This window comes from Callithrix jacchus, chromosome 7 (genome assembly GCF_049354715.1).
Source record: "Callithrix jacchus isolate 240 chromosome 7, calJac240_pri, whole genome shotgun sequence".
Classification (NCBI taxonomy): domain Eukaryota; kingdom Metazoa; phylum Chordata; class Mammalia; order Primates; family Cebidae; genus Callithrix; species Callithrix jacchus.
The window spans coordinates 43,913,443-43,935,997 of record NC_133508.1 but is presented as its reverse complement, the minus strand read 5'-3'; the positions used below and the strand labels follow the sequence as shown (position 1 = coordinate 43,935,997).

At 52.2% G+C, this 22,555-nt stretch overlaps 1 protein-coding gene across 6 annotated transcripts in view; it reads right to left on the bottom strand.

Annotated features, from left to right (window-relative positions):
- KCNAB2 (voltage-gated potassium channel subunit beta-2) overlaps nt 1-22,555 on the bottom strand; it is a 110,129-nt gene that overhangs the window by 61,319 nt on the left and 26,255 nt on the right. For 2 of the 6 annotated variants that reach the window (XM_035307538.3, XM_035307541.3), the window contains exons 2-4: nt 9,190-9,306; nt 3,849-3,977; nt 2,643-2,684 (exon numbers count right to left, since the gene is read on the bottom strand). In XM_035307538.3, the coding sequence (XP_035163429.1) occupies nt 2,643-2,684; nt 3,849-3,925 (119 nt within the window). In that variant the 5' untranslated portion in view covers nt 3,926-3,977; nt 9,190-9,306. The remainder of the gene's footprint in view (nt 1-2,642; nt 2,685-3,848; nt 3,978-9,189; nt 9,307-22,555) is intronic. The other 4 variants (XM_035307537.3, XM_035307540.3, XM_078330232.1 and 1 more) reach the window with 2 other exon arrangements.

Here is a 22,555-nt window from a genome sequence, read left to right as displayed (position 1 = left end):
TTCCCAGTCTCCGTGTTGAATCCTGCACAGCCTTCAAGGTTCAGATCAAGCCCATGCTGCCTTCTCCACGAAGCCTTCCTGGCTCTCGGCTGGCTGTGGCCACTCCTTCCTCAGACCCCAGAGGCTCTTTGGGCCTCTCCCATGACGTGTTTTGCCTTCTGGAGATCATCAGAGTGATCTAAGACCTCGGGTGCATGGAAGTATTGCTCCCAATCCTTCACCCCTCTCTGTATCTACGCCCTTTGCAGTGTGACTTTATAGCTCCTCCCGCTGGTGGGGGGCAATATGTTTCCAGCCCCTTGACTTTGGGCTGGTTCATGAGACTTACTTTGGTCAAAAGCATATGAGCAGAGACGACAGCACTCCGACCCAACCACAGGCCTTAGACCCTGCATGTTTCTGCCTTTTCTCTGGCACTTCTGCTGTAGGAGGTGCATGCCTGGGACAGGCCCCGGTTAAGAAGGATGGGAAGATGGAGGGCGAGGGGATCCAACCTGCAGCCTGGAGACAAACCCAGCTGAACCAGCTTACATGAGCTCCTGGTTAACCCGCAGACAGAGAAGCAAGGAAGAGACGCTGATTGCTGCATGGCACTGAGTTTTGGAGCTGTTTGTCATGCAGCACTGGGTGGACAGCTGACGGGCACAGTGTCCTGTCTTGATTCCTTGCCTGGGGGCTGCATGGGGGCAGGATGTGTGCCTGGAGCGCCTCTGCCCTGTGAGAGGGCCAGGCCTAAGTAATGGAAAGAACCATCCACCAGCCATGTTTCGTGGCATGCTTGGTGTGATGAGGGTGCCCCATTAGGAGTGGCCCCCAGCCTGTGAACAAAGACCCCAGCCCTTACAGGTCATCTCCAGAGCCCCCACAATAGACAGACACACAAGTGAACCCCTAGAGATCCAAGAGGCAGAAATGCCAGAGCCTGTGGACACGGGCATGTGGGGCTGAGAGCCTAGAGGGTGAGCTTCAGACCTTGTCCTTGGGGCCCAGAGCCACCTGTAAATGAAGGTTCCCATGCACAGGGCTCCCGGTGGAGGACCACATGTTGAGCCTGTGGGATTCTGACGGTTGTCGTATGGGGCTGGAAGGCTCTCACTTCAACTTGGTCACACTGGACAATTTACTCAGCCCCTCCTGGAGGTGGGCCCTCTGAGCTGGCCGGTCTGTGGCTGTGGGTGGACCCTCTGAACTGGTTGGTCTGCACCTGGGATTTTCCTGCCTCTGAGCTGGCCGGTCTGTGGCTGTGGGTGGACCCTCTGAACTGGTTGGTCTGCACCTGGGATTTTCCTGCCTGCACATCGGACCTCACCCCTTCCTTCTGAGGGCTGAGGCTGCCCAGGGCTCTCTGAGGATGCAGTTCAGGTACATGTTTCATTTCACGGATGAAATCCCCTGGGATGAGTGGCGTCTATTCATTAGGATATGTTACACCACGCAAACATGCATCACAAAACAAACATTTCATCCTGGCGAAGCATTTGCAAGCACAAGTTCAGATTTAACTATTTAAGGTAAAATCTTATCTACCCAAATATCAGTAGAATCAAAGAGTTGGCCATGTCTGCAGAGCTCCCTGTAAGGAGCAGAACCTCCCAAGGGCACAGATCAGCTTAAGCACCCAGGTCCAGGGTCCCATCAGAGGTGCTGAGCTGTCGAGGAGGGGGTGGGGGGGGAAACGTGAGAGAAAAGCCACATGGAAATCCATTGCCATCCTCATGCTCACTGCCCTGCACATCGGCACCAACCCCAGAGCACTGTCACCAGGAGATGTCCGGGTCCGCGCAGAGAGACCTCCCAGCCTGAATGCCAAGATGAAGCAACGCATACTAGGCGCCTGCTGCCAGAAGCTGTGCTGATTCCCCAAACAGTCCCGAGGCATGGGGAGACAGCAGCCCCACAGATTCCAGGCAGTCCTGCCATTTTACTTCCTAGGGTTGGAGGCTGCACCAAGAACATGCATCCTCTGCCTTACAGGTGAGGGAGAGGCAGCCCAGAGGGAGGAACGGGTCTGCCCGAGAGCACCCTGAGGGGCCCTAAGCCTGGCATCTTGATGCCACGTCCTGCTGGGGCACAGTCTCTTGCCAGGTGAATGTGCCCGGTTTGTTAATTTACCAATAGAGAAACACATTAGAAAGATGTCACTGATCCAAGTCCTATCAGTACTGCACACTCCCAGAAGGCACTAGCCTTCGATGAGCCTGAGGAGCTCTGTGAGTTCCAGATAGTTCAAACCCACAAGCAAAGCGAGAACGGATGGGCTCACCACATCCTGTATTCTGATAACAGAAGAAGCACTAGCCGGCGACCACAGGAAGGTGTCTCCCTCACTGCCTGATGAGTGACGCTTTAACGGTAGCTTTGGCTGAGAGCTTGGCAGTCATCAGAAGCCCATTTGCTCAAATCAAAGCAAACTTATGGTAGATTAACACATACAATTAACCCGACTTTCCATTTTCCATCAGGACATTGCACAGGACATTGTGGGTAGGCACAGAGGTGATAAGCAGAGCCTGGGGGTCTCAGGGGGCTTTGGCTTCAGAGAAAACACCAGCACGCCCTGCTTGGCAAGGCTGCCGTCCTCCCACCCACTCCCTGGCCATTGGGCTCGCTGGAGTTTTAGGGAGAATGAAGACTGTTTTTACCTGTAAAACTGGAGCTGTCTTTTGGGACTTCCATACCGAGTACTTCGGACAGCAGTGGAGGAAAGAGAAAAAGGAGAAAGGGAGAGAAGAGAGAGAGTCCATAGTTGGCATCAACCCCAGCAGGTGCAGCTCAGAAAGCACCACCAACGTCCCATGTCCCCCAGGCCCCTGCCGGCCCCCTGCTCAGGATGGTCTCCGAGGATGCGCGGTGGGTGCTAAACGCTCTGCAGCAGCGCCACCCAGTGGCCACCCTGGAGCCAGTTTCCTGGACACAAGGGCTCCTTCCTGCCTGGCCCTATTTTCCATGGAGAACCTCCGGGTGAGGGTCAGTTTGGATTGAACATGCTGCAGGACTTGCTTTGCAATATGCTTGCAGGCAATGGCTGAAAACCCTCCAACCCAGACACGCCGAGAACCCATGTGCTGGCAAACCCGCACGTGCCTGCTGGGCTCTTTTTAGGACAGACACGGCCTTTCCCTGGCTGTCTCAGACATGGGCCCTGGCTCAGGCCCTAACGATGATCCCAAAAGGTCCAGCTGCCCAAGATCGATGGGCTGCTGGGGTCCTGCCTGTGTGCTCGTCTTTCATGGGGTCTATGCTCTGTCCCCAGAGCCTCAGCTCTCACTGAACGCCCTCCTCGGCTGTTCAGGGCTGATTATGGTGCAGACAGAAACAGCCATGGATGCAGGTGGAAGTGAGTTCCTCAAGGAGGGGCTCAGGGTGCCCGGGAACATCTGGCCACCCCAACTCCCTCTGGTGTTGGGAAAAGGGCAGACATGGTTCCCCAAAGGCCTGCAAGGTCGTGATCCTAAGGAGAAACTGGCGGGGCCACATCACTGGAGCGGCAGAGTATGAAGTGAGAAGAAAAGAATGCCGGCATCGGCCCTGAACGTGCACTCACCCTCAGGCCTCTGTTACCCTTGAACAAGATATTTGGAAAGGGTCAGGGACAAGAAAGGAGTCTACTCTGGCTCAAACCCCCCAGAGAAGTTTTGTTTTTTTCTCTCCCACTTGGGTCTTTAAAGCCCCTGCTCCTTTCTTGGAGAAAACGCTTGCCGGCGTGCACTTTGCAGCCCGTGGCAGGCAGAAGCCTGTGGGTCCTGCTTGGGCCCTCCCTCCTCCAGAGGGGAGGACAGTGGTTTGGGAACCCCTTCTCAAGGCAGGATGAACCCTGGGAGGTGGCCTGGGTGAGGGGTGGGGATCACCTGTAGATCATCCCGGGAGAGCCTGTCTGCCGCAGGGAGAGCCGAGCCGGGGAGCCTGTTGTCGATTCTGGATACATGGAGCCAGCCTCACTTGTCCAGACCTGCTCAAGTTTTTACAGTGGGACAATTCTGGAAGAAAAGCAAAATAAGGGAGGGGAAGAGGGTGGTGGTTAAAAAATATCAACCAGGTTTGGCTGGAGGCCCTGGGATCACAAAGGCCCAGGAGGCTGTCTGGGTTCAGGGAATCAGGGAGCCCTCAGCAGACAGACAGACAGGCAGGCAGGCAGGCAGGCAGGAAGGCAGCAGGCAGGTTGGCCCATGGGCTCAGGAGGGGCTGAGGTGCAGACCACCATGAGAAGGGTTTCCACATTCCTTCATGCCACACTCCACGCTGTATGTCATGGGGGTCCTTCCATACCGCCACAACTGTTGTTCAGAAACCCCAGGTGTAGGTTCTGCTGCCCCCAGGTGCAGAAGAGACTGCCCCGGGGGCATCTGTGTATTCTGAGCTCCTGACTGCCCTGCTGTCCCTTGCCCTGACTCCAGCCCACTGCAGCTTCCTGGCGCTGTCATTGAGCTCCTAAGTCAGGCAGCTTGTCAGATGCCACTGAAGTCCCCAGCTCCTGGGATTCCTGTCCTTGGGCCATCCCCACCCTGGAGTGTGGGCTGGACCTAGCCAGTCCTTCTAACCAGCAGACCATGGAAAACGTAATGGGCAGACTGTCACTACTGTCTTGCTAGAGACTGTCCGTCCTGGCTCTGATAAAGCAAGGTGTTGTGTTGGAGAGGCCCGTGGGGCAGGAACTAAGGGCAGCCTCAGGTCAACAGCTGGTGAGAAGCTGAGCCCTCAGCCCAACAGCCAAAGAAAAGAGACTTCAAATGACCAAGAGAGCCTGGAAGTGGATCCTTTTCTACCAGAAGTTTCCAAGGTGAGCCCATCCTGGCCAGCACCTTGATTGCAGCTCAGCAGTCCCAAAGCAGCAGACTGAGCCCTGCCCCAACGCCTGACCCACGGGAACCAGGAGATCCTACACTGGACTATTTGAAGCTGCGGGGTTTGTGATGAGCTGTTACAGCAGCATCAATTATGAGGATGGCTGCCAGCATCCAGCCGTCCACCCACCTCACCGCTGCCACCCCTTGGGCTGAGCCACCGCTGTCTTTCACCTGAACCCCTGGGTCCCGTCCTAGTGGCTCCTCCTCGCCCCCTGCACCCTCTCAGCCCTGCATGCCTTGCTCCACCTGGCTGGCTGCTGTTGGGTTCTATTTCAAAAGTGAATCTGGTCCGAGGCCCTTTCCTCCCCGTCCCAGGCACAGCCCCTCAGTCCCCCATGCTCTGCCTCCTGGCCCTCAGCCCAGCCCCTGGCCTTCCCAGCAGGCCGAGCTCACACTGTCTGTGAACCTGGCACTGGTGGCTCCTCCTACCGGCTGCGCTCTTGCGGCAGTGCTTCTCAGCGCCATGAGCCCCTACTGTGGGGCTCAGGGGTCCCAGTTGCTCCCCAGCTGACACCACACCTTTGCTGCCTGCACACAGGTCTTGGTGTCCCTGTTCCCTCTCTGTGGGGTGCGTTCCAGGAGGGTGGTGGTTTGGTGGGTCTTGCTCACTGCTGCACCCTCACGCTTAGAACAGGGTTTGGCTTCTGGAAGGACAAGGGCCTCTGATCCAAAATCACCTGGTCCTGCACCCGCAGGCAAAGGGATGCCCCAGGCTCAAAACACAGCCCCACCCATCCACAACAAGCCACGAAATTGTGGGAAACCTGACACACTTAGTCCAGCGGCTGACTGGCTTTGTTTTTCCCACTTTTTCCTCCGCAGAACAGTGGCCTCCCATCACCGGGAAGCAGCTTCCTCAGAAGAAAAGCAAAGTAAGGGAGGGACTCACAAATGGCCTCTGTCCCTGGGGTCTAGGCAGCGTGGGTTTAGGTCCCCCTAACAGTGGAGGTCTCCTCTGAGTGCAGGGTGTGAGCACATGTGCAGACCTGCTGGAAAACTGGGGCCAGCCTGGAATCCCGGTACTTTGGGAGGCCGAGGCAGGAGGATCACTTGTGTGCAGGAGTTTGAAACCAGCCTGGGCAACATAGAGACATTTTTTTGTAGACACCCAGTCTCTACAAAAAAAAAAAAAAAAAAAAAAAAAAAAAAATTTAGCTGGGCATGGTGTCGCATGTCCATACTCCCAGCTACTCAGGAGGCTGAGGTGGGAGGCTCACTTGAGCCTCGGAGGTCGAAGCTGCCGTGAGCCATAATTGCACTACCACACTCCAGCCTGGGTGATGGACTGAGACTGTTTCAAGAAAACCAAAACCAAAACCAAAACCAAAACCGGAAACAGGGACAGAGGACGAGGAGAAGATGCAGTGCTATGCTAACCTCAAAAGCGGTGGGGCTTGGTGAGATGATCCCCTGGAATTTTATTCTTAACGACCCTCATTCAGGTCAGGTACAGTGGCTCATGCCTGTAGTTCCAGAGCTTTGCGAGGCCGAGGTTACCTGGCTCTGGGGTGACTAAATCCCTGCAGCACTGGGGGGCTGGAGGGGCCTCAAGGGCAATCTCTCTTTGAGCACATTAGCAGCTCACGCATTTTGCTCTTAGATGACTCAGCGGCAGGAGATCAAATCATCTCACTAAAGTCATTAAAAAGCTGTTGTTAAACTCCCATAGATGCTGTGCTTTCCATCAGAGGACAGTGCATTTCTTCACATACGAAACACTGGCTGAGCCCAGTGCCATGGGAGATTGCCCCGACAAGCCAAGGAGCCCCTGCCCCTGGGCTCCCCTGGGCAGCTAAGGGTCATGGACAGGAAACCAGGGCTGTAAAGGGGAGGGCTCTGCACAGCGTCAGGCACAGGCCTGCTGAGAGCAGAGTCCTCACCATGGTCTGTCCCCAGGGAGCCCCCCCATGGAGGCTGTGTAAACAAACCTGGCCTACGGGAGGTGGGATGTCCTCACACAGGCCTGCAGAAGGAGCTGGGGCTGGGGGCTGGGAATCACACAGGCGGTGCAGAAGGAGCTGGGGCTGGGGGCTAGGAAGCCTGTGCCTTTAACAGGGCATGTAGCCTGCCTCTCCCTGCCCCCACCAACTCACTGTCTCTTGGGTTTAGCTGCTGAGCTAACTTCCAGAATTCCAGAATCACAAACTCAACTTGGGTTGGAAACAGTGAAGGGACTGAGTCACTGGCTCCACAGATGCGGGGTGGGGCCCAAGCATCTGCATTTCTCACAAGTCCCAGGTAAGGCTGATGCTGCTGGCCCAGAGACCCGCTTTGAAAACCCCTGGCCTGGAGGTGAGGTCAAGGGCCAGGAGTCTAAGCAGGCCAGAGCCAGCCTGCTGCCTAGTTTTGAAAATAAAGTTTTATTGGAACACCTCCATGGCCATTTGGTTAAGAATCCTCTTGGGCTGCTTCTGAGCCACAAAGGCAGGGCTGAGGAGCTGCAACAGAGACTGCCTGGCTGGTAAAGGCTAAAATATTTACTATCTGGTCCTTTACAGAGAAAGTCTGTGGGCGTCCACTCTAAGTCGTCCTCTCTCCCAGGCTCAGGGGACACTTCGCTGCTCCTCCCCTCCCACTCCACCCTCATATGCCACTGCTGCTTCCCAGCCCCAAGAAAACACAAGCAACCAGAAGCCTGCCTTCCCTCCTGTGGCTACCCAGGAACCGTCCCTACAGTGTCCATGGCCACGTGGTCACTCCCAGCCCCACATACACTCAAGGGCACCCCAAGCCCATTCCTCCTTCTTCAGAAGGCACTGCTAGCTGCACTCAATGAGTTATTATTTTTCCCAGAGAAAACAAAAAGCACAGTTTCTTTCTTTCTTTTTTTTTTTTTGAGACAGAGTCTCACTCTGTTGTCCAGGCTGGAGTGCAGTGGTGAAATCTTGGCTCACTGCAACCTCTGCCTCCTGGGTTCAGGTGATTCTCCTGCCTCAGCCTCCTGAGTAGCTAGGATCACAAACTGTTTGCCACCACACCCGGCTAATTTTTGTATTTTTAGTAGAGATGAGTTGTCACCATATTGGCCAGGTTGGTTTTGAACTCCCAACCTCAAGCGATCCACCTGCCTCGCCTCCCTAAGTGCTGAGATTCCAGGCATGAGCCACTGCGGCCAGCCTAAAAAGCACAGTTTCTTAGAGCCACTTTCTTCTCCACTGTTTCTCGCCTTCCATTCACAAGGAAATTCCTCAAAGTTTCCTTCACTTGTGAGACTCCTCTCCTTCCAGCTCATAAACCGACACTGGTCAGTCTTTGCCCTCACCACTCGGTGGGAGCTCCGCTTGCCAAGTCTGTGGGTAACCTCTTCATTGCTAGGTCCAGAGGTGGCCATTGTATGGGGTGACGGAGGTGCTGCCTGTGGCTTCCCCAGCTCCCAGAACTCCATGCCCCTCTCATCCCTCCTTTTCAGTCTCCTGGGCTTCTTCCTGCTCATCTCTGTCCCCCAGTGGCTGCCCTTGCTCAGGCCTTGAACCTCTTCTTTTCCATCCGCATGAAGCCCCTCTCAGATTTTCCGTCTTGTGGCTCTGAACCCCACCGCTCTGCTGCAGACCCCTCACCCCCTACCACTCCCCTGAACCCCAGAGCTGTGTGTTCCCGGCTTGTGCAGCTCAACTACGAGGGTAGGGAATGCGTGCCTCAGATTCCCAATCAGACACTGAGCTCCTGACGGCCCTCACACCCAGCCCAGTTCTTCCCAGGGTGGCCCCAGCTGAGTAAAGAGCTCCCCATCCTCCCAGGTGTCAGTCCCACTCCCGGGCATCACCCTGACTCCTTCCTTTCTCCCATGTCCCACCTCCCACACCCAATCTGTCCCTGGGTTGGGGCCTGTGCCTCTCCTGTTCTCCTTCCTGACCCAGGCTGCTGCTGGCTCTCGAGCTGCTCCTCACAGCGTTCCCCACGCCCACCTCCATCCCTGCCACCTGACTCTACGGGACCAGGGTGATCGTCCCAGAACATAAGTCAGATCATGTCCTTACTTTGCTCAAAACCTCCCAAGGGCTTGTAATCTACTCAGAGTCAGAGTCCAGTCTCAACAGTGGCGCCACGACCTTGCTAGTCACAAATCCCTGCTGAGCCCCTCACGCACTGGCACCTGCCGCACTGGCTCCCTGGAGGTCTGTGAACACAGCAGACTCACTCCTGCCTCAGGGCTTCATGCCCTCCTCCTGTCCCCATTCAGCTTCTGACCCCCCACGGTCTGCCTGAGCCCCTCCCACGCTGGCCTCTTTATGCCAAGGTCACCTTCTCATGGAGGTCTTCCCTGGACATCTCCCTTGCTTCGCAGTCCCCTCTCCCCCACGCTCCCTGGCCCTCCCCTGGGCCGTTTCTCCCCAGTGCCTGTCACCTGTTCACATGCCTTCACCTCCACCTACTCTTCTTGCTTATGCTGTCTGCCGACCAAGATGCCTGCTCCAGGAAAGCAGGGAGTTTTGTCTGCTGTTTTCCCAGCGGTACCTGGCACCTTGTAAACACAGAACAGGTATTTGTTGAGTGAATGAATGAATGGATGACTGGGGGGATGCCTCTGTGACCCAGTCTGCTGAAGGCCGGAGGACAGAGGGCACTAGAGAGGTGGCCGGGGCTCGCGGTCTGCGTGACTGCAGGTAGCACAGCCCGCGGTGCTGGGGACAGGGCTTGCATGTGGAACAAGGGCAGCTTTTTTCCGGAGGGTGCAATGCCTGCTGTGTCCAGTGGGGGTGCTCAGGGCAGCTACAGGTGCAGGGACAAGCAGCACCGCTGGCCACTAAGGGAGACGTCCTTGGGAGGCCACCTGTCCCAATCCCTACCCCTCTCGACTCCGAGAAGTGCTGACCCCGAGGTCAGGCTGTATCTGTGCTAGCAGCCAGCTTTCCAGCCTGCAGCCACAGGTATGCATACGCAGATGGACACATACACACACTTTTCTCTGAACAGTTTGAAAGTGTGTTGCAATCCCCTGAGCTCCACCCCTCAATACGCAGCACTCATTTGAGAATTTTGTCTAAAGCACACCACCAGCATTGTCCCTAAGATACTTAGTTTAATATCACCTGATCCTCTATTCGGTGTTCCCAATTATTCCAAAATAACTCCTATAGTTTTACAAAACTCTGGGATCCATTCAAGGCTCACAGTGGCGTTGGTTATTCTCTCTTATCTCTCTCAGTCCAGAAGCAATCCCCATTTTTTTCATTTTTGTTTTTTATGTCACTGACCGTTTTTGAAAGTTCAGGTCATCTGTCCTGCAGACAGTCCCTCGGTTTGGATTTGTCTGATTGCAGCTTCGGGATTCAGTTTGGCTGAACTTTTTTAGGGCGATCCAGGCAGGGGTGAACAAGTGAGTTTGTCCATCGAGGGCAAAATTGGGTCTGGCCAATTGGTTAAGGTGGTGTCCGCCAGGGCAGACATGAAAAATCTTTTTCGTGATTAACCAGGAATCATAGGGAAGGTTCTTTGAGGCTGTGTGAATATCTGCTTCCCACATGACCTCCCAGTGGGAGTGTTTTCTCAACTGCAGCTTTTCTAGAAAGGCCAAATATGTTGCCAGTTTGGGCTCTGAATGCAGCGTTGTTGAGAGGACAGGAAGCCAGTTTATTTGAACACAGAAAGGAATCCTGGGGGCCTTGCACTGTCATCAAAGCCACAACCCCAGGAAGGTGTCGCTGGTGAGGCTCTTTCAGGGACTGATGGAAGGTTCCACAGGGCCCCTTTTTGGGACTCTGGCTCCTGGAGCAACCCTGGGTCATAAGATTTAGGGCTGGCAGTTCCATCCCCATGCTGCCCCATGCCCCTCTTTCTTTTCTGAGACAGGGTCTTACTCTGTTCCCCAGGCTGGAGTGCAGTGGCATGATCACGGTTCACTGCAGCCCCAACCTATGGGGCTCGAACAATCCTTCTACCTCAGCCTCCCAAGTAGCTGGCACCGCAGATGTACACCACTGAGCCTGGCTAATTTTTGTATTTTTATAGAGACGAGGCCTTACTCTGCAGCCAAGGCTGGTCTCGAACTCCTGGGCTCAAGTCATCCGCCTGCCTCAGCCTCCCAAAGGGCTGGGATTACAGGCCTGAGCCACTGCACCCAGCCAGCATTGGCAGTTTTTTGGAAAAGGTTGACCCATACATGATTCTAGGCAAGGGCACACAAGGAGGAGCAGCCCCAGACAAAATGGACAAATGGAGCAAAACTCTCTGGGCACAGCCAACCAAGGCGAGGGCCTCTCTTGGGGCCTCAGTTTCTTCATCTGCAGAATGGGGGACTTTGGACCACAATTTCTCTGTTGGAGCTAATGGTCAATGACTATTAGTTGGGGGGCAAATCTGCCCTGGGAGGGCTGAGTAGGAGCTTTGGTGGCTCCGTCCCTGATTCCCTCAGCGGCAGCATCAAAGACGGACTCTGTACCCTGTCAGAGCCACTTGAGCTGTTTGCACAGATGGAAAGAAGTCAGTGCACCCAGGTGAGAAGGAAACGAATGAGTGGCTTCAGCGAAGAAACTACAAGAAAGGTCAGGACTGAGTTCTGGAGACAAGGACAGAGATACAAAATAGAAGACACTTTCTGATCTGACCTGGTGGGGGACAACCTGTTATGGTTACCCAGATGTTCTGGTTGACAGAGCTGGCACCTGATTTGCACAGGGAGGGTATGAGGGTGGGAGGTGGAGTCACTGACCCCAAAGCCTCACTTCTCCCAGCATCCATGTCCTTTGCTAAGTGACTTTGCTGCCTCTCCTCAACACACACACACCTGCGCACACATACCTACTCACACACACACACACCCCCCTACACAAATGCACACACACCGATATACATACCTACGCACATACATACACACACATGCACACACATACCTACACACATGCTCATACATATACTTACACACATACACACACACCTACATACATGCACACACATACATACACAGATTCCCCTGCATACATATACACATACCTACACACACAAACACATACCCCTACACATGTACACATACCTAAACACACACATACATACCTACACATGTACACACAGGCATACACACCTCCATGTATACATGTATACACATACACACATACACACACATATACACATATACATACACACATATGCAAAAAGAGACATATATACACACACGTTGAAGGGGTGAACTCCTGGCCTTGTCCTCCTGTGCAGCCATGTGACTCGCTTTGGCCTAAGGAAGTGGGCAGATGTCTCAGTCACAGGGGACTTGCCCCGGAACCTCTGCCACGGTCATGGGATGTGCACGCCCCAGTCCACCCTGCTGCATGTGCAACAGCCACCCCACCTGGACCAGGCAACCCCAGCGCCTCTGTGACCTGGAACCAGATGCCACGTGAGTGCACGATAAATAAATGCTCACTGTGGCTGCCAGCAACATCATTATTTAGAATTCGCCTCAGCACTTAACCTCAGGGCTCCAGGGAGCAAGTTCTTCTTTGATTTAATCTCCAGGATCATACTTATAAACGCTGAATTATAAGTCCAGTGGGTACCTGGAAACCTACTTCCAGTTCTTGCAAAAGGCCCTATCTGTCTTTTTATTGTAGATTCTGGAGTAGGAAAATGTGGGCTGGCCGAAACCTTCCTTTAGTGAGAAGTCTCGATCCAATGTTAGTACTTTGAGGCTGGAACGGGGATCTCTCTTTAAGGTGAAATCTGTCAGTGCCGACTGCACAAGTCCCTCTCTTCATCGGGAACTGGTGGGTGACATTATTCCACCCTCTTTGGGTGACCCGAGGTGATCAGTCTGGCCTCCTGGGAAGGAGGTGAGGCCAGTCAGTGGTTCCGATCTGGGCTTTGGAGTTGGCACTGGCTGGTGCCCTAACACTGCCATGGGCTTGTCAATGACCTTGGGCAATTCTCTCAACATTCCCAGTGTCGGTTACTCCGACTGTAAAATGGGATGATAATGAGGGAGGACTCAGTGTGTTAACAGGTAGGGGTGAGCAATGGGGGCTGCAGGAGCTGGGACTAGCCTGTGCCCCGCCCTGGTGTCACATCAGGCACAGGTGCAAGGAAGGCTCTGGCCCCAGGTCTGGGCATGCTTCCTGTGGAGTCACTGACCACAGCTGCCTCCTGGACATCTGTGCCATCTGCACGAAGGGAGGTGAAGCTGAGTCCCAGGCAGCGGTCTTGCCCTCCAGGAAAATTGGTGTTTGAAGGTCCTCAGCCTTGCCATAACACCTGCTCTTCTGGCTCCTGGTCTCCTTCCCTGTCAGGAGGCTTCTCTGTCTTTTCACTTTCCCAGAAAAGGCTCATCTTTTATAGATGTGACCAGCCACGCCCAACTGTGAGCCCACACCTCAAGGTGTCACGGTGGGACCTGTGGCGCTTAGGCTCTCTGTGGCTGCATCCAAATCCTGAATCCAGAAGGTTCCAGAAGGCTGGCCTGCAGATCCCTGAAGTTTTAAGAATGGTTACCTTGTATTCCTTATATATTGCCAGGTGACTTGGACTCACAGCTTTCAAAAGGCCAACTCTAATACGATGGGGCACAGTGGACACGTGAAGGCCATCATGGAGGTCAGTGATGCAACACCAACACCAGCAATGGAGTCTCCCCCAGATTCACCTCTGTACCCATATCCCATAAGATTGCTGGGAGGTCAGCCTCCGGGCGGGGAGCTTCATCTCTTTCATTCATGGATGTGCTCCTGTACCCAGCATGTGGTAATGCCTAGTGAACACGGCGGAAGGGAGGGAGGGGAGCTCATCCAGGCTGGGTGTGATGCCCTGGGTGTCTTCCAGAAGGCCTGGGGCGAGGACTCCAGCATTTGCTTGTTGAATTGATGCTATTTTGCATGTTGCTTCTGGAACCCTGGAGGTCCGCCTGCCAAGCCCCTGAGGTATCTGCCATGACTACTGCATGGCACAAAACCATGGTCTGTTTGTTCTGAGGGCCAGAGCCTGGAGGAGCCGCAGCGGTGACTGTGCCTCCAGCAGAGACAGGAAGAGGTGTAACTGCTCAAAACCGCATGACACAGAAGGGCACTTGCACAACACACTTCCCCTCTTACCCAGGAGCCAGGCGCTCACATAGGAGCCCAGTCCTTTCCTGAAGAGGGACGGATGATGGCAAAAAGTACATGCTGCGGCGAAGGCAGCTGCTGACTCCGAGTGCAGGAGGCGTCACGACCCCAGGGGGTCATCTGCCTGGGGGTCATCCTGGGGATCTGGCAGAAAGGCCTACTTGTCAGAACGATGCCCCAGAGGGTGGGCAGGGTTTGGGAGGTCAGCATAACCCAGTTTCCCGACAGCTCCATCGAGACTTTGGCTCAGATGCAGCCAGAGAAATGTAGGGAGAATCATGCACCTTACTAGATATTGGAGCTCACAGTCAGGGATCCCTGTTTTTGTCCCAGAGAAACCTCAGTCTCTCCTCCAAGCTCCTGAGGCCTGAGCCGAGGGGACCAGTGGCACAGTGACAGATGTCACACGGTTCAGGCAACAGCAGAAGCATCCAGACTTAACCACAGTGCCCAAGGTCATGACTGGCGAATGGAGCATTTGATGTTACATTACATCAATGCCTCATTAAAAATTGCCAAGATCACAGGCCAGAAATTTCAATCCCTTCAAAGCACATTCAATGTCTGCTCCCTGATTACAAACACCGCAGGTCTAGACTGCTGCAAGGACAGTTCATATCCACATCTAACCAATGCTGCAATGAACAAAAAACAGATCACAGCCCAAAAATTCACATGCCAGTGCCAGCTCCATCCTGCCTCTCAGTGACCACAGGGGGAAGGTACGGTGCTGTGCAGGGCTACTCACTTGGTATTGGGTGGTGGGGACCCCAGCGCTGCACAGATGGCATGGCCTGCAGTGAGTCAGGGGCTGCCCAGGCTGCTCACTTAGTCGCTGGCTGGGCCTGTCCCCTGTGGTGGCAGCAGGAGCCCTCACTGGTTTTGAGTTCCCCAAAACCACGTGCCCAGGACCTCTGGCCTCCTCCTTTCAGCCGTCCACACACACAGACACACACACACACACACACACACACACACACACACACAAACAAATGTGTCCCCCAGGAGGCTTACAACCTACTCCCTCCATGACCATACCCTGCACCCATATCCTCCCAAGGGGAAGTGGAGGAGGAGAGTGAGGGGATGCAGGGAGCCCCAGTCACCAGGGAGCCCCTTGCCTTCCCCTCTGGCACAGTGACCTCAGGGCTGTGTAAGGGGTTGCAGGGTGGGGAAGGGGTCTGAGGGGTCTTTATCCCCCACCATTGCCTCATGCTCAGCCCCAAGGATGAGGGAAGAGACAAGGGATCGGGGACCCACGCCACCACTCTTCAAGGCAGGGGACTTCATGCCTTCCACCCAGAGATGGGAACCCCTAGGCCAGGGCTTCCCAGAAAGAGCAGACAAGATGGGCAGGGCTCTCCCCAGGAGCTGCCAGCCCTGCCCCCTGCAGAGGGACAGAAGTGGCCCCACAGGGCTCTCGATCTCCCGGCATCTCCCTCATCGTTGCCCCAGGGATGAGAGCGGAAGCCAGTGGAGAATGTGTCATGTTCAGACACCTCTGCCAGGTGCCAGGCCCATTCTGCCCAGGAGCAGCAAGAAGGAGCCACACAGGGCTGAGCTGTGTTGGTCAGGGTGTCTTTGGGGCCAATTCCTAGGAGGGCACTCGGGCCTCAGGGGTACAGGCTAACATAATTAACCCTGGACACTAGACCTAAGCCCTGCCCGGGGAGCTGGGGCTGCCCACCCATCAGACACAGAACCCATCCTGGAAAACCGGATCCCGGGAGTACCCTGGTACCTGCTCCTGAATGGGAACAACCGGAGACAAGGCCATTTTCCAAGCATTCAGGGGAAGGCGAGGTCACATATCTGCTGCAAAGTGCGAGCCTTGGGACCACAGCACCCAAGAGGAAGTTGGTGCACCACATGCGAGAGCTCGTGCACGGGGCGTGGCCTCTGCTCCCAGGCATGCCTAGCGCCATGACCCAGTTGGGAGGGCCCAACACCTCTGACTGTCCTGGCGGAGCAGCAGCCAGATGGGGCAGGAGGCAGGCAGAGGACAGAGAGCAGGTGGGTGTGAGGGGGCTGCCCAGGCCTGTCCCTGCACTGCCCCTCGGGGGCGGGGGGCAGACCCAGACCTTCCCTGTTGGTGCAGAGCCCCTTTCTCAGGGCAGGGGTGCTGGTGATGTTGATGAGCTCCCCTTAGTGCTGCTGGCTGTGTGCCAGGGGGGCGGGGGCTGCCCACTTTTAAACTCAGATCTCTCATCCAATCTTCCCTGCTGCCCTGGAAGGAGTCCTGCTGCCCCTCACGCCACAGGCGATGCCACAGAAGGTCTCAGCGCCCTGGACTCAGGGCTGGCTGACTCCAGAATGTGCTGTGAGCTTTGCACTGCTGAGAAGCCCAGGGCAGGCTCTGCCGCTCCATCTCCTATCCCTGTGCCAGGACACAGAGGGGGCAGCTGCCTTGAGGGGGCAGGTGTCCCTGGGAAGGATGGGCCAGAGGGGAGAGCACCCTCTGTGGGGGGTTTTCTTCCTCCCCGTGGCCTCCCCCTGCTCTGCTATTCCTTCTTGGGGAGGCCCCTCCTCCCTCCCACACCAGCTGCCGAGGCTGGGCCAGGCTCTCTGGTGACTCACTATGGGGACAGCTCAAGCTCTTTGGGGTGCCAGGCAAAGGGAGGACTTGGGTGGAACATTCCATCTCCCGCGGTGCCAGCCACCTGCTCTGTGCTGAGTACCCGGTCCCAGGCCACCCCCATGTGTGTGATTGCAGGAGGGAGGCCAACACCCTCTCTCCCGGCGTGGGCACACAGCTCTAAAGCCCACACCAGGGTTGTTGGTGCTGTGTGTTCCACACAGATTAAAGATAAGGACAGGAGTTGGAGGGGGTAGAAAGAAGAAAAGGGAAAATACAATAGTTTGGGTGCTCAGTAAGAAAGCAGAGGTGTCGAGAGACCAACAGGAGGGAGAAGAGGGAAGGAGGAAGGTGAGCAAATGGGAGAATGAAAAAGACACGGAGAGACCCGTGAGGGAGAACTGGTGGGGAGCAACCCATGTTGAGCCAGCTCTAGGCCTTGCCCCTAGCCCTGGCCGAGGCATGCTTTTTATGGATGGGGAATTGAGGACCAAGAATATGAAATAACATCCAAGGTCACTTGGTGAAATTAGTGGCAAAGCTAGAACCAGAGCCTGGGTGTGTCCAGCTCCAAATGGGGGCTCTTTCCTCGCACACACCTTGACCTCCCCGCCCCAGAGCCCCCCATGGACCGCTGGTTCTGGACAGGTGACCTCCACCGCAAACCAGGGCCAGGGGAGCAGCCACTATCCTCTTGGCCCCCAGTATAGGGATGTTCCTGTGACTCTGTGGGTCTCCAAACACAGACTGTAGTTAGTCATGGCTATCACCGACCACAGCAGCTGATGCTGAATTCACAAGCAGAGGTAAAAGTTGGATGCTGCGAAGCTAACCCCACTGGGTGTTTTGCAGTTTCAGACACACTGAACCAGCCCTCAAACCTCAGCTTTGTTCCTGGCTCTTAAACACAAATGGTATTTTTCAGATATTTGCCAACTCTTTTCTAAAAAAGCTTCTTTGGATCAGGAAGGCAGGTGACCGGTAAAGGCTGAGTGGCAGACTTAGAGATACTTCATTTAAAAGACACCAATGGCTGGCTGCGGTGGCTCACACATGTAACCCAGCACTTTGGGAGGTCAAGGTGGGAGGACTGCTTGAGGCCAGGAGTTTGAGACCAGTCTGGGCAACACAGTGAGACCCAATTTCTAACACAAAATTTAAAAATCAGCCAGGCGGCTGGGTGTGATATCTCATGCCTGTAATCCTAGGACTTTGGGAAGCTAATGCGGGTGGATCACCTGAGTTTGGGAGTTTGAGACCAGCCTGACCAACATGGTGAAATTCTGTCTCTACTAAAAATAAAAAAAATTAGCTGGGTGTGGTGGCAGGTGCCTGTAATCCCAGCTACTTGGAAGGCTGAGGCAGGAGAATTGCTTGAACCCAGGAGGAGGAGTTTGCAGCGAGCCGAGATCACACCATTGCACTCCAGCCTGGGTGACAAGAGGAAAACTCCATCTCAAAAGAAAAAAAAATTTAGTCAGGCATGCTAGTGCATGCCAGTGGTCCCAGCTATTTGGGAGGCTGAGGTAGGAGGATCCCTTGAGCCCAGGAGTTTGAGGTTATAACAAGCCATGATCATGCCACTGGACTCCAGCCTGGGCAACATAATAAGACCCACTGCTATAAGTAAATAGAAATAGCAGGAACCATCAACAGTAATAAAGCAACCCAGAGTGAGTGAAAAACTTGCAAATCACATATCAGATAAGGAATTAATATCCAGAAAATATACAGAACTAAAATTCAACAGAAAAACCAAACAGCCCGATTATAAAAATGGCAAAGGACTTGAATATATACTTCTCCAAATACAATACATAAATGGCTGATAAACACATTAAAAGACACTCAACATCACTAAATATAGGAAACACAAATCAAGACCACAGTGAGATACTACCTGGCGCCATTAGGACGCTGTGATAAAAAAGCCCAGAATTGTAAGTGCTGGCAAGATGTAGAGAAATGGGGCCCCTTGCGCACTGTTGGTGGGAATGTGAAACGGTACAGCCACTATAGAAAACAGTAGTGTTGCTCTTTGAAAACTAAAAATAGAATTACCATATGATCCAGCAATTCTATTTCTGGGGATATACCCTAAATCATGCAAACAGGGTCTCAAAGGGATATTTGTACCTGTGTGTTCATAGCAGCATGATTTTCAATAGCTAAAATGTGGAAACAACCCATATCCATTGATGGATAAAGAGCAAAGGCTGGGTGCGGTGCCTCACACCTCTAATCCCAGCACTTTGGGAGGCTGAGGTGGGCAAATCACTTAAGGTCAGGAGTTCAAGACCAGCCTGGCCAATATAGTGAAACCCCATCTCTACTAAAAATACAAAATTTGCCAGGTTTTGTGAAAGGCACCTGTAATCCCAGCTGCTCAGGAGGCTGAGGTATGAGAATCACTTGAACCCAGGAAATGGGGGTTACAGTGAGCTGAGATCGTGCCACTGCACTCCAGCCTGGGTGACAGAGTGAGACCCTGTCTCAAAAAACAAACAAACAAACAAAAAAAAACAAAAAAAAAAGAGAGAGAGAGAGAGAGATAAGCAAACTGTGGCATGCACATGCAATGGAATATCCCTCAGTCATGGAAAGGAAGGAAATGCTGACACACGGTACAACCTGGCTGAGCCTTGAGAACATTCTGCTAAGTGAAATAGTTTATTGCAAGATGACAAATACCACATGATTTCACTTAACTGAGGTTTCTAGAGTAGTCACACCAGAGACAGAAAGTAGAATGGTGGCTGTCAGGAGCAGGGGAGAAGGAACAGGAAGTTCAAGTTTGATGGGGACAGAATTTCAGTCTGGGAGAATGAAAAGGGTCCTGCAGGTGGATGGTGGCAACTGTAGCACAGTCTTATGAATGTGCTTAAAACCATGGAATTATATACTTAATACTACTGAACCGTATCCTCAATACCACTGAACTGTACCCTCACTACCACCAAACTGTACACTCAGTACCACTGAACTACATACTTAACACCACTAAACCATACCCTAAATACCACTGAACTATACCCTCAATACCACTGAACTGTACACTCAATACCACTGAACACATACCCTCACTACCACCGAACTGTACACTCAATACCACCGAACTGTACACTCAACACCACCAAACTATACACTCAACACCACTGAACTATACCCTCACTACCACCTAACTGTACACTCAATACCACCACACTATACCCTCACTACCACCGAACTGTACCCTCAATACCACCGAACTGTACCCTCACTACCACTGAACTGTACACGCAATACCACTGAACTGTACCCTCACTACCACTGAACTGTACCCTCACTACCACTGAACTGTACACTCAGTACCACTGAACTGTACACTCAATACCACCGAACTGTACCCTCACTACCACTGAACTGTACCCTCAATACCACTGAACTGTACCCTCACTACCACCGAACTGTACACTCAGTACCACTGAACTGTACCCTCAATACCACTGAACTGTACCCTCACTACCACTGAACTGTACCCTCACTACCACTGAACTGTACCCTCACTACCACTGAACTGTACACTCAATACCACTGAACTGTACCCTCACTACCACTGAACTGTACCCTCAATACCACTGAACTGTACCCTCACTACCACCGAACTGTACACTCAGTACCACTGAACTGTACACTCAATACCACCAAACTGTACCCTCACTACCACTGAACTGTACCCTCACTACCACTGAACTCTACCCTCACTACCACTGAACTGTACACTCAATACCGCTGAACCGTATCCTCAATACTGCTGAACCATACACTCAGTACCACTGAACTGTACACTCAATGCCGCTGAACTGTACACTCAATACTACTGACATATACACTCAGTACCACTGAACTATACACTCAATACTACTGACGTATACACTCAATACTACTGAACTATATACACTCAATACCACCGAACTATACACTCAATACCACCGAACTGTACACTCGATAACACCACCAAACTATACCCTCACTACCACCCAACTGTACACTCAATATCACCAAACTGTACACTCAATACCACTGAACTATGCCCTCAATATCACTGAACTATACACTTAATTCTACTGAACTATACATTCATTATCACTGAACTGTACAATCAATACCACTGAACTATATACCCCCAATATTACCGTACTATATACTTAATATTACTGAACTACACATTCAATACCACAGAACTATACACTTAATACCTCTAAACTAAACCCTCAATACCACTGAACCATACTCAATACACATGCAATACCACTGAACCACTGAACTATACACTCAATAGCACTGAACCATATACTCAATACCACTGAACCATCCCCTCATTACCATTGCACTATCCCCTCAATACCACTGAACCATACGCTCAATACTCAACTGTACATTCAATACCACTGAACTGTACAGTCAATACCACTGAACTATACTCTCAATACCACTGAAATGTACCCTCAATACCACTGAACTGTACACTCAATACTACTAAACCGTACACGCAGTATCATTGAACTATACACTCAATATCGCTGAAGTATACACTTAATATCACTGAATTATATCCTCAATATCATTGAACTGTACACTCAATACCACTTAACTATACTCTCAATATCACTGAACTGTACACTCAATACCACTGAACTGTGCATGCAATACCACTAAACTATACCCTTAATCCCACTGAACTATATCATCAATCCCACTGAACCATATACTCCATACCACTGAACTGTACATTCAATACCACTGAACTGTACACTCAACACTGCTTTACAATACACCTAATACCACTGAACCATACCCTCAATACCACTGAACTATACCATCAATACCACTTAACTATACACTCAGTACCACTGAACTGTACACTCAATACCACTGAACTATAGACTCAATACCACTGAACTATACTCTCAATATCACTGAACCATATACTCAATACCACTGAACTGTACATGCAATACCACTGAACTGTACACTCAAGAACCACTGAACTATATACTTAATATCACTGAACTATACCCTCACTGAATTATACACTCAATACCACCGAATATACATTCAATATCACTGAACTGTACACTTAAACCACTGAACTGTACCCTCAATACCACCAAACTATACACTTCATACCACTGAACTACACACTCAATACCACTGAACTATACACTCAATACCACTGAAATATACACCCAATACCACTGAACTGTACATTCAATACCACTGAACTGTACATTCAATACCACTGAACTCTAAAGTCAATACCAGTAAACCATACAGTCAATACTACTGAACTATAGTCTCAGTACCACTGAAATACACACTCAATACCATTGAACTGTACACTCAATACCACTGAATTGTACACTCAACACTCCTTTACAATACACCTAATACCACTGAACCGTACCCTCAATACCACTGAACCAGACTCTCAATACCACTGAACCGGACACTCAATAGCACTTAACTGTACACTCAATATCATGGAACTGTACACTCAATACCATGGAACTAAACACTTAATACCACTGAACTGTACACTCAATCCACTGAACTATACACTCAATACCACTGAACTGTACATTCAATAGCACTGAACTACAAACTCAATGCCACTGAAGTGTACACTCAATACCACTGAACTACAGACTTCATACCATTGAACTGTATACCTAATACCACTAAGCTGTACACTTAAAAGTGGTTAAGATGGCGTTATTTCACATGTTACCATAATAGAAAAACCGGGAAAAATGAAAAAGAAACTTCTGCATCATAGAGTCAACAGCAGCTCCACATGCTTGTATGTGTTTAAGCCAAATATTTAAGTTAGATCAATAAATGTGGCACATGGTGGCTCACACCTGTAATCCCAGCATTTTGGGATCCCAGGGTGGGTGGATTGCTTGAGCTCAGGAAATTAAAACCTGTCTCTACAAAAAGGAAAACAAAAACATTAGCTGGGCATAGTGGTGAGTGCCTGCAGTCCCGGTTACTTGGCAGGCTGAGGCAGGAGGATGGCTTACTCCTGGAAGGTGGAGGCTACAGTGAGCCATGATTGTGCCACTGTA